At 38.7% G+C, this 13,170-nt stretch overlaps 1 protein-coding gene across 1 annotated transcript; it reads left to right on the plus strand.

Moving 5' to 3' along the window:
• Positions 1–511: 511 nt before the first annotated feature.
• Positions 512–2,136, plus strand: KRTAP24-1 (keratin associated protein 24-1). Its single transcript, XM_010956605.3, has one exon. The coding sequence runs from the start codon at positions 536–538 to the stop codon at positions 1,265–1,267; it is 732 nt and encodes a 243-aa protein (XP_010954907.2). The 5' UTR covers positions 512–535; the 3' UTR covers positions 1,268–2,136.
• The last annotated feature ends 11,034 nt before the right edge of the window (positions 2,137–13,170 follow it).

Below are 13,170 nucleotides of genomic sequence, written 5' to 3' on the forward strand. Positions count from 1 at the left end.
CTTAATAGTTCAGCGCCTTACCCTCTCTTTTGGGCAACAATGTGGAGACAGTCAAAGCATTCAGCTTATTTCAGAATACAGGATCAAGTCCTGCAATATTTTGCAGTAGTCAAAAGAGTGGAAAAGCACAGCCTCTTTGTTTTACTTGAACCCTCATTAACCTTTTAATAGCCATAGTGCAGAAGCCCACAGACACATGATCTCTTGTTTACCACTGATCGACAGATGCGAGTTTGCCCATGAACACTGAAATCACTATTCGCCAACTCTATGGTCTACGGATGATGAGGGACAGGTGATGGTCAAGGCGGCAATTATTGATACTTTGAAGAGTCAAAATAAACTTATTTTTATATGAGTGTGAAGACATCAGCAGCTGTAGCTACACAACACACTAATGGAATGATGCTCTGTTACTGTCCCAGGAAGAGAGTCTGGAGAGGCTGCAGATAATCACCAGGGAAGATATAAAAGGGCGTCAGGCTACAGCCTCACCATACCTTCCCAGGCATCACTGAGCACACATTCTGGCTCCATGGCTTTTCCAGGCTATTCTGGGGATTGCAGGGGCATATGCTACAGAACCCACTGTATTATCCCAGTGACGCCTTCTGTTGCTCTTTGCTCCAGTGATGTAAGCCCTCCCTTGGGTCTTGGATTGCCTAGTTGTTACCAAGGAACTCTCTGGCTTCTGGATAACTGCCAAGAAACCTGTGGTGAAGCACCAATCTGTGAATCTCCCAGCTGTGAGCCCAGGACCTGCACCACAAGCTGTGACCAGTCAAACTCTGGTGTGCCCTGCAACTCTGCAGCAGTGAGCAAAATACGCAGTGCCTGTGAAACTACCAACGTCAGACCCAGCCCCAGCTGCAACCCATGCACTCAGACCAAAGGGTATGTATCCGATTGCAGCACACCCAGCCGATACACATGCAAAGCCCACCAGACCCTCAGCAATGGCTTCAAATACTCTGGGTCACTTAACTGCTTATCCAGGAGTTTACGGCCCCTAAACCACTACACACTGGGTAGCTTGGGGTATAGAAGCTACCAAAATTTTGGCTTCATACCAGATAGCTTCTCACCCTCATCTTGTATTGCCAACAGCTGCCGATTCCAAAATTATTTAAGAAGAAATTGCCAATATCCAACTTATCAGCCCCTGAGCTATTTTTCAAGAAACTTCCAGTCTCTGAGCTGTATACCAAGTACCTTCCCTCCTCTGAGGTATTTATGTCGTGGTTGCAGACCTCTGAGTTGCTATTGATCAACTTACTGCATTTATAGCTGCTAGAAATTGTCCAAAGGGGCAGATTCGACCAAGTTGTCACCCTCTCTAATACTCGGCTGAATTGAATTACCGCATGTATCTTAAGAATCGTGTTCCATTAACCTCAGATATAACTCCAGGACGTATTAATCACAGCCATTATCACCTGCTAGCTTTTGTTCTGTTGCTCTCGTAATGCCTTATGTGTTGAAGTCCGATCCTGAAGGTATTGGTTCTGAGACTGAATACGATGGATACACTGAAGAGATTCCACATGAAATACGCCACAGTACAGCTTTCTTATTTTGGCTATCCCTGTCACTTTTCTGCCATGCGACTATCCCCAAACGTTCTTGAAAATGTGGAGCCTCCTTGGTTTGACTGATGATTCCAGCAGATTCTTTCAAGATTGCCTTGCCTTTTGTCAATAGTTTTGTTAATGCCTAACTAGCATCTTGCTAATAAGCTAAGAGAGAGCATCGTCTTAAACACTGTGAGGGGAGCGAGTTCTTCCTCCCCCTCCTGCCTGAAGACAAGGATGTGTGAGAAACAATGTACAACTAGAGTTCAAAATCAGAAGACCTTCTGCAAATCTTCTCTTCTAATGAAGCCATAAGACACAAGATTGGCTGGCACTCGGCGTTTGTTCTCATTGCCTAGGAGACAGCCTCAGAAGTAGCAGGAACACAATTGTTTGTTGAAAGAATGACAAAATGCTGTTGCAGAAGCTTCACAAGTAATAATCTGTGCTCACAGTTCTGCTATAATTCTCCCCTGCTGATTTGTTACTTCCTGATTGCCGACACAGTCCTGGTTCACAGCTAATAAACACATTTCTACTGGGAAATCATGCTTTTCATTTTGCTTTATTTCGTATTCACTAAAGTTTTATCAGGGTTCTGGGCAATATGCATAATATTTTTGAAGCACTGGTTTCCTGCTATTTAGATTGTAGCCTAATTAAAAATATAAAGAAGATAGACTATGAATTCCTAGGACTTTGTTTTGTTTTGTTCTATTTTTAACACATTAAGTGATATTTCTCTTAGAGTGTCTGTGGTTGATATTTACATAGGTAAATTTGGGGAAAATATAAAATAAATCCATTTAATAAAACTTATATAAAATATTAAATGCATGTATATTTCCCTGCACAATATGCATATTTACTAATTTAGTAGGTAAGATTTGGACTTTGGAAATGAATTTAATATCAAACTGTCTGTGAAGTGATTTAATCTCTAGAAAGTTCTTTAAGAAAGGGAAAATGAAATCTCATCAAGTGGTAAAAGTAAACTCTATCCTAAGAATTTTTTGGAAATAAAAAGCAAATTGTCTTTAAAATCAAATACATTGGCCCCTGGAAATGGGTGTAACTGGAGATTGGAAAGATGAGGAGGGATCATCAAATAGTAAATGAATAAAATTAAAACTCATGAGGCATTTGGATGGGGCTACCATCTTATTTATTCATTCAGTAGGCCTACTATATGTAGAAAATGCTTATAGAATATCTAAACATATTGCTCCTGTGTGAACACGTTTAGGGACAATAAAGTCACTCCTTTGTAAGTTCATTCAAATTTCAGAGAATTCTATTTGTTGGAAGTTTCTCCTTTATATTGAGAAAAACCTAATTGTCCTTAGCTACCATCCATTGACCATTTAGGAGCAGTTTAATTCCTTTAACATAGGACAGGTGTTCACGTATTTGAAAATAATTACTGTGTGTCCCAGCTGAGTATTCAGTTGCCTAAACTAAACACACAGTCTTTCTCTTTACAAACTTTAATAGAAAACCTATTCTTTGAGGCATTGAATGAGACTCTTGGGGGGGGGGGTATCAAGATTTATAGATCTTGTTCTCAAGAACTATTCAGAAAAGTACATGTTGAAACAAACGTAATACTGTCTCAACCATTTTGAGTGCAATCTAAAAGAAATCAAAGGAAGGTCTCCAACTGGAAGAAAGAGAACATACTTGGTCGAAGAAATGGCATTGGAGTGATGCCTGAATGGTGAGGTGCCTAGGAGATGAGTGTGCAATGAGGCAGGGGAAGGGATGGGGTAAGAGATACACTTCAACAAAGGTATACTTTGCTTTGACCCAAGAAAAGCAAACATAAGCTCACCAGAGAGAAAAAACTGGGAAACAATACCGAAGATTAAACATACTAGATAAGAAAGATTTCCTTAAATAAGAACAAACAAATAAGCAATAGTTACAAAATGAAAGATTTGTAAATCTGACTATACCAAAATCAAAAGCTCATGGTATAGAAGATATAATAAACACATAAAAAATTAAGCAAGAGTGGGAGGGGGCACTTGAGAAATCTTTGTACTTTTCCACTTTATAGGTCCACATAAAATGTGACATATTTTACATATAACCACACACATGTCAACAAACATTCCTCTATGTTATCTATCTGTATACATAGGAAAAGAATAAAAATACTAGAAAAACACAATCTAAGTTGTGTTTGCTTTACAGGAGTCTTAGGAATGGTAGTTGGTTATTCGCAAAGTGATTTTTAGACTAAACAGTTCTGCTTTGATTCCCTAAGTTATTTTAAAAATTAAATGCAAAACAAAATTGCAATACTGAGAAATAAAGTTGGTCCCACCTTATGACTTTGTTGAGTATATAACCAACAACCTTGTCTAAGCTCCTATTAATAAAAATTGTTAAATAGCAAAACAAAATAGTCATCAGTTCTCTATAGCACACTGCCTTCTAGAAAACCATAGAATATGAAGATTCATAAATGTCTGTCCTGTTCAATTTCAGTTAGCCACAGAATATGCTTAATAAATTACACACTATGTCTGTAGCTCCAATGGCAGCTAATTTGTAGAACCCAGCAGAACTCTTTTTAAATTTGCACTTAAAATACACAAATGAATCACTTCTTTTCCCATACATTTCACTGCCTTGCTGATCAACACTTTTGCCTCTCAAATAAAAGGAGGCCACAATTTTTTATTTAAAAAAAAACACTGCACATAGATTTAAAATATTACTTTCTACAGCTGTAAAAATGTATCAATCTAAATATAAGTATTTAAGTTTTCTTTTACACTTGTCTCCCTCTTTAGTACATAGCAAAGAATATACTATGTCCACATGTACATCTATTATCCTAAATGCTGTAAATCAAACAAAAGTCTACCCTAGAATTTAACACACAATCTACTTAAAGGATGATTAAAGTTTCTGTTTCAATTCATATTCCTTTTTTAAATTCATATTCTTTAAAGTTTGTGTTTAGATGACTAACAATTTACTTTATAATGAAATCTTAAAGCATTAATAAAGCTCCTACAACTGGTATGCTATCAAAGATCTGAACATAACTGCATGATCTTCATGCTTGTTTCTGTCTGCTATCTTAAAACTGTAGTAGCCAATATCCTTTGGAATCCTTCTTTCACGTACCATATTTTTTGATGGATAAAGAAATAAAGCTACATCATTTCTAAACCCAATGCAAACATTAATAGATTTTAAACCCCCATTCCACTGAGTTTCTTAATTGTGTCTTTTTCTTCGTGTTCTGCAGGAAATGCCTATCAAAGTTCTCAGTATACAGTCAGTGTGTTTCCCAAGGTTCACTTCATGAAAATCGATCTCACCTTCCAGGAGGCCTTTGATGAGCAGCAGGCTCACCTGACAGGTCAGTTAACCGTATTGTCACTCCCAATATCACGAGAGAATATTTCAAAACCATGGAACTCTGTAATTATTCATAACCACCAACACTGTACTCTCCATGCTGAAGTGTCCACCTACACCAGTGCCTGCTGAGATCATAGTTTCAAGATGCACTTCAGAAGTGGCTCAGAAGGAAAGTGAATCCTTGATCAGACGCTGCCTCAGAGCTAATGAAATTATTTCTTCGACTACTCAGTACACTCAACTGTGCTTGTTCTTTTGGTCTGTTATTTTAATGTGATGGACAGTCGAAACTCAGTAAGTCACGGAGCTGTGGCTCCACAGTCAGGTCACTGACAGATCAAAGGGAAAAGCAGGCTCAGATCTTACCTTTGTCTCTGTGCCTTACAGTCCGGAGTTCTGGAAACTCTAGATGATGGTTTTGCTGGCTGCCCTCACTCCAGGTTCTCACATAGTTAAAGGGAATATTATTCAAAAATACACAGTAATTCTCTTAATTAAGAAATATATAGGAGAGTAATAGCCTAGTGGTTGAGCACATGCTTAGCATTCACGATGTCCTGGGTTCAATCCCTGGTATCTCCATTAAAAAAAAAAAAAAAAAAAAAAAAAAAAAAAAATATATATATATATATATATATATATGACTTCTAAATTTACATTTTGATTCTATTATCTAAATGAATGATATTAAAATTTCTTTATCTAAAGAATAAGTATTCTAAATCCAGAATTATTTTTGAAGGAAGATCGAATAAAGATTTTAAATCAAGAATCATTTCTTTTGAAAGTGATGACAATGGAAATAATTATTACTGTCATCATCATAACTTTTCACTGTGAACAGTGGCTCATCTGGACTGTGGGCGCTGAGAATGGCAGATTACAAAGTATACTACCATGGACTCTGCTCTTCTTTTTTTAATCAATCTGCATCTTTTACCAGTCATCTTCAGTAAGTAACAGTGTTTTTTGAACTCTGTTCTCCCGGAGCAGAGAACACATTGTGTACCTCTACTTTGTACTGCTGGAACTGGATACCATAGGAAGCTTGAGTCACTCTGAGGAATACTTTCTGTCCTACAGACTTAAAGAAAGATACTAAGTGCATTTTGTTGTGTATGGCATCATGATTCACATATTTGCAGTGATCTGCAGGAGAGCTTGAATTTTAATCCTGAATCTGCCACTTACGAGTTGTGCAGCTTAAGCTATTCCTTAACCCTCTGAGTCTTTACAAAGTGAGGGACTTTCAGAGAATTAAGTGAGACAGGGCATACAAAGCCCTGACACAGTGTCTGGAAAAACTGCACAACAAATGACAGTAACTGTTATTATGTTAAGAAGCAAAGAGATGCCAGACCCACCAACACTACAGGGTTTTTTCCTGTGTATGATGTGATAGAGAACCAGAATTCAAGGTTTGGAGCTAGGTAGTTAATGGGAAGCTAGAAGCAGAACCTAGATTCTCTTTGTTCTAGTCCAGTATATTATCAAGACAATCTTTTCCTCACTAGCTTCAATGTGGAGTGAATTTCTCCTAAATACCCATCTGGCCACACTTTAATCCTTTACTCACACAGCATATGGGGGCAAGGGGGTGCAATAACCTTGATAACTGATAAATGTGGGAAGAATAACTGGGCATGTGCATTTCAGCCTTGACCTCCCCCCACCCCCACCTAAGGAGTTTCTCTTTTTTTATGTACAAACCGCCCGCAGGATGCAAGGTCCCACTGACTTCCCCATCATGGGAGATTTAACCTGGACCCATGCTGTCCTGATGCGGATAAATCTGTCTAATTTTAGGGTTCAGTATTAGCAAAGCCATTTTCGTTTTGTTTTATTTTGTTTTGTTTTATTGAAGTATAGTCAGTTACAATGTGTCAGTCTCTGGTGTACAGCATAAAGCCATTTGTTTTAACAGAGCTAATTCTACAACTTGACAATTCTGTCAACAATAAAGGTAATATGTGTACTCTGCCTGCAACTTATTTTAATATTTGAGTGTTCAGAACCCACTTAGTAAAAGGAGCAGTATCTCAGAACCCCAATAAAATGCTTTCTAAAATAGATCACAAAGATTATCTCTACCCTAAGAAATACCTAATTAATGAGGATATGTACTATGGAATACAACCGAGATACAACTATTTTAAACAGAGTTCAAGGTATAAAGTACATCAGATGACTGTGTCTCATTCCATTATGGCTTTTTTTCCCTTTGTGGTTATCACACCTAGGAAGAAAATTGAACTTGAAATTGCGAAATATTGGATAGAATGCAAACATGCCCTTGTATTTTTTGAACCCAATGTTATGGATAGAAGCAATAAATGATGGAACAAGAAGTTTATGAGAACAGTCTTAAGTCCTTTAGACCCAATAAAATTACTATAAACTTCCCAACATTGTCACATCGAGATCAGATTGTGCCATTTACACTCCATCTGATACCCTAAAGTGAGGAAACTAAAGGAACTATGCCAAGAGCAACAAGTTGCCAGTGTGTCAACCTTTACCTCTAGACTCAGGACCTCTAGTTCTGAGGTCCTGAGTCAAAAGAATTTATGTTCTATAACACAGAGTGAGACAGTACATGGGAAGGAATCAAATGGGGACATATTGACAGAAGAAAAATATTTAAAAATTTGATCTGAAACAGAAGAAAAATCTTTGCACAGAACGACATAGAACCTAGATTTTGGGCTCCTGATATGTACACATTTGAGGGAAATGATAGTGTAGGATGGGAATAAATACTTTTTTCAAAGAAAAAGACTTGAGTCAATAAAGCTCTTATTTTCTGGTTTGGAACACACAGCATATGTTATCATCATCAACAAAGAGAGAAAAGGGTGAAGGAGGCGGGGAAGGAGAGAGAGAGGGAGGACCAGAGGGCAGGGGGTAGGGGAGAGAGAGAGACAGAGAGAAAGAAGGGGGAGGGCGAGGGAAGGGATGGAAATGGCAGGGGGGTGGGTGGAAAGAAGAAAAAAAGGGAAAAGATGGGAAAAGAAAGAGAAGGAAATGGAAGAGGACTGTTTATTCTTTTTCCTTAAAAAAAAAAAAAAAAACCCTTCCTGCCCCATAGAAGAACCATTAATAGGCATCCCAGTAACTAGAGAGGCCCTCAAACTGGAAACCATTCGATCTCATCCTGCCCTGGGCCTCCTTGCTGTCGTGGGCCACAGCTGACTCCCAAAAGTCCACCTCTGCAAGATTATGAAAATGGGTCACAAATAAAGTTTGAGTTCCTGCTGAAGCCAATGGATTCTTTGATGATTATCCTGGAACTAGATAAAGGCTGTAACTATGCTGTTTTCATGAATAATTATAAATAAATATGTGTGCTTGTAATATATATACACACACACATATTTCTTTTTATTATAGTTCTTAAACTTGTGTATATATCCAAAAGTCAAAGTTTTAGTGCTTTTGAAAACACATCTGTACTTCTTTTGCTTTAATTATCTGTTAAACACTTCGGCATAATGATCACAGTGTGTCATCTCCACCACTTAGAGAACTGTAGACAGAAAGAATTTAGCTGGAATATTCTTTTCCTTTTCTTTTTTTCTGTCTCTCTTGAAATATAAGTGATGGAGATTTTTTAAGCATGACAGTACAATTCAGCCTGAGGCACAGAACATCTACATTTCTTGTTGCTTTCAGGTAAAATACAGAGCTGTTATAAAATATTAATAAAACACAGAATAGAAGAGCACAAGTATTCCACTGACCTGGCCTGACAGCTCTGTTGGACAGAAATAGTTGTGGTGGCTTTTAAGGAAGCTGTTTCTGTTTATTCCAGAAGAAGAGTGAACTCATACGTCTAAAAAGCTCCTAAACACCCTGACTGTGAAGGCGGGGCCTTAACCACAGCAAAACGCAGGACGTAAACTCACAGACACAATTCCTGGGAGAAGGGCTCTCTGGAAGCACACACTGAAACAAAGATTTTAGGTGGTTTAGAATTTTTAGGTGATGACAGTTAAACCAGACATAAAACTACCCCAGATCCTTCTCTAATCTAAGTATGGGATGCAATTTCATTCTTTTGATTCCAGTGTAATCCAGTGCAATCAAGAGCACAGGCAGACTTCATTTCCAAAGCTCCAAGCCCTGAAGATCTCTTGCTTCCAGTGGCTGCAAAACAACATTTCATGCAATCGACGTCTGTTAATCAATTTTCGTGTATCTATTCTATTCCTGAAAGTTTACAGATATTTACCATTATTTCCTTGTATGAAATATTAGAAAGGTCAATGCAGTATGTCCTAAAATAAGCTGTTAAGGGCAGATAGTTTTCATGATCACTGGCCAACGAGGAAGGAGTTAGAGGCGTTGTGTTGACGCTAAAACATTTTTTGTCTGATCACGTGGAGGTCTCTGTCTCTGTGTCTGACTCCAAGGGGGCCTTTAATAATTTTGCCATCTTGCAACAGAACATAGAGCCAAAAAATAATTTCAGCAAAACCATTTACGTCTATGTCTTTGAAACAGAAAACTAATGCATTTTTGTAGGTGAGCAGTCCTTCAACTCTCCTGTACAAAAACTAAAGGCCATTTAGATGGTTACCTGGTGACCCCCAGGAAAGCATGCATGTTTGTGGGAAGTAATTAGAGCGTGGCCTGTCACTGCAGCAAACGGAGACGGATGGTTAGGGACAAGGGAAGAAGTGCCTGATCATACACGGGAACTTGGCTTAGAGTCAGAAGACCATTCTCTCGACCTGATTTTGCCACCGCGTAGCTGTGTGACTAACACAAACACATATTCTCTCTGGATCTCAGTTCCCCTAGCAGTAAATGAGGAGGTTGAATTTAATGAGCCCTTACACCTCTAAAATATGATGATTCTAACATTCTCGATATAACCTGTGTTAAAATCTTTTATGATGTTTGGCTACGCCTTCCCTGTGTCCCCTTCCCAAAGTGCTTATCAGGACCCACCCAAGCCCAGCCAATGACTTCTAATGATACAGGCAGACTGTAATTACATGTGGCCAGTAGGCCATTTAATAACGAGAGATGGCCTTGGTTCTGGTACACCCTAATTATCAAACTGCCAGGAGTTAGTAGTAAAACTTCTACACCTAGCTTACGTATTTCCTCAAGACACGGCATTTTGGCTAATGCTAGTTTATGTCTGAAAGAAAGGGAAGCAAATGAGTCACCCATAGGAGATCTGAATTTTCCCTGTGAGTTGATTTTCTAAGAAGCTGCAGACTGCGGTCATTTTAACTGAGAGACTCCACCCCTCTCGTAAAACATGTAGAGCTATGTTCACTAGTCAAACCTGCCTGGCCCTCGGGCCAGACTGTTAAACTTCACTACACGCCTGCCCCTGATGTCTGGCAGATCGTATTTCACAGCTGTAGACACTAATGTCATAATAGGGCAGTAACAAGGTACATGCTAATGTTGATCATTTAATCTCTACAGCTGATTAACCTCTCAAAAGAGTAAAATAATAAAAGTCTGACATATTTTTTCAAGCAACATCTTAACTTGAGTTTTGTGGGGCTGGGATCTGGACTCCTTCCAACAGTGGGAGGGAAGGATTACTAACTCATACATACTATCCTCATGTGAAGATCTGGAGCTCTTGTCTGTTTATCTTCAAAGGCAAAAAAAAAAAAAAAAAAAAAAAGGAAAAAAAGGAAAAGACAAAGAGAAGACAGACACACTGAAAGATGAAATCCTCTTACTTAGAAATTCCAGGAATTCCAAAGATGAAATGTTTATTGTAACCAGGCAGCAGAAAGGAACCTGATTACAGGGGCAGGGGCAAGGGCAGAGGAAGATAGCAGATAAGTCACCTTCAAATAGGGTGACATTTTACAGATGAAAAATGCAATGTGAAGAATTTTTTAAGTAGCTTCTAAAACTCCAGAGTGAGTTTTGGTTGCTAAAATCACTCCAAGTGATGATACTTCAGTGTAAAGCAGGACCAGGTAGAGTCACCCCTCTGTGTTCCCAGGGGATTGGTTCCAGGACCCCCATGGATGCCAAAATCTGAAGATGCTGAAGTCCCTTTTATAAAATGATGTCGTCTTTGTATGTAACCTGTGCACAGCCTCCTGTATACTTTAAATCATCTCTAGATGACATAATTTACTACATATAATTTACCAATACAAGGCAAATGCTATGAAGTTAGCTGTAAATACAAAATAAATGTTATGTCAATTGTTGTCAGTTTCTGGAGTGAGACAAATTCAAATTTTGCTTTTTGGAATTTTCTGAATTTTTTTTCCTCCAAATATTTTCAACCCTCGGTTGACTGATTCCATGGACAATGGAACCCATGGATTTGGAAGATGACTGTAGAGCTTCTCTCCCCTCTCTCTTTCTAGATTTACTCTTCCCTGGAGGCAATATTCATCGTAAGATAATGTATTTGAGTAACAAGTTTTAAGAGTGCAGGATTGCTTTAAGCTAATCTCTCAGTACCCGTAATACTGAGATCTCTGCTTTTTGCCCTGGCTCTAACGGCAGATACAGATATTGTGGGATGAGTATGCTGTTATTCCTTGAGCACTTTCCTTCTAGAAGTGTTACTGAGCACGACTCAGCTCAAGGATTAACTGATCTGATGAAGGGGAATGCCGGCGTGTTCTAGGTCTCGCCTGGGTATTAAATTTGTTGTCATCTTCCAACTGTGGACCCAGAATGGTTGGAGATTGACCATTTGGGAGTTCAATCTTTTTTCCTGAATGTCTAAGTTATGACTAGTATTTCTGCAGCTGCTGGGGGTCCATGCAGAAGAACAGAAACCATGGCAATTTAATACAGAGACATGGTTAAGCAAGTATTAGAGGACAGAAAAGGCAAAAGGAAACGTCACGCCGACAAGGTTAGTAGCTGCAGGAAGCGGCCCCAGCCCTAGGACTGGGGGACAAAGAGAAGAAGTTGTGGTTATTAGATCCTAGTAGTGAGTAGAGCCAGGTGAATGAGACTCAGACCTCTGAAGGGAGGCACTGGTGGAGCTTGGGGGACCCTGTGGAGTTGGGAACCAGACCTCTGAGGAGCGGGGGAGGGGACTACTGCTCAGTGGTGCTTGTGTCTCTGGAGGAACAGGGAGGTGGAGTTCAGTGGGGAGAGTGGATCCAATTGTCATTGGCAAGGTGACGTGAACAGGAACAGAAAACCAAACAGGAAGAAGTAGATGCCTTCTTCCTCCTCCAGCCTCCCAGTTGCCCTCTCGTGCCCCAAATCAACAGAACTTAACAGGGAACAGCTGACAGAGGAGAAATATGGTTTTCAGATTCTCAGCCAGAACGTCCCAAGCAAAGTATAGAATGGTAGTTTTTTTAACTTTATTTTTTATTGACGTATAGGTGATTTACAGCGTTTGTTTCAGTTGTACAGCAAAGTGATTCAGTTATACATACACATACGTATATACTTACATTTTCAGATTCTTTTCCATTATGGCTTATTACAAGAAATTGAAAATAGTTCCCTGTGCTATACAGTAGGTCCTTGCTGTTTAAGACATGGAAATGACCTAAATGTCCATCGACAGATGAATGGATAGAGAAGATGTGGTTATATACAATGGAATTTTACTCAGCCATAAAAAGAATGAAATAATGCCATTTGCAGCAACATGGATGAACCTAGAGATTATCATATTAAGTGAAGTCAGAGAAAGATAAATATCATATGATATTACCTATAGGTGGGATCTAAAAAAAAGATACAAATTTTATTTATAAACCACAAATAGACTCACTGACAGAAAACTAACTATGGTTACCAAAGGCGAAAGTGGGGGAGGGATAAATTAGGAGTCTGGGATTAACAGATACACTGTACTACATATAAATAGAATGATAGTTTTAAAATTCAGAGCCAATAGCTTAGTAACCATCACAGACTGATTCTGTGCCTGTCTGTGTGAACTTCTTGTCTATGCTCTACGTTTGTCATTTTAGCTTCCATCTATAAAATCATTAAGTGCATATAATATTGTATGTCTGGCAAAAGATTTTGTGTCTTTTTTCCTTAAATAAAAAAATACTTTAGGCCTTTGCTTTAAGTCTGCTGCAGAGTCTCATGCTGTGGAAGACCACCCCACACCTGTATCAGCCAAGAAGCTGTTGGGTGAGTTTCAAGATAGGCAAACACTATTTAAAAAAAACAAAATCCCTCTATAATGACTCATAATACTAGTTTAATGTAAAAAGGGATCGATTCTAAAGCAAGACTG

This window comes from Camelus bactrianus, chromosome 1 (assembly GCF_048773025.1).
Source record: "Camelus bactrianus isolate YW-2024 breed Bactrian camel chromosome 1, ASM4877302v1, whole genome shotgun sequence".
NCBI lineage: Eukaryota > Metazoa > Chordata > Mammalia > Artiodactyla > Camelidae > Camelus > Camelus bactrianus.

What these genes read in the sequence shown, in the direction of transcription:
- KRTAP24-1 (XM_010956605.3), top strand. Translation starts at nt 536, where the DNA reads ATGGCTTTTCCAGGCTATTCTGGGGATTGCAGGGGCATATGCTACAGA.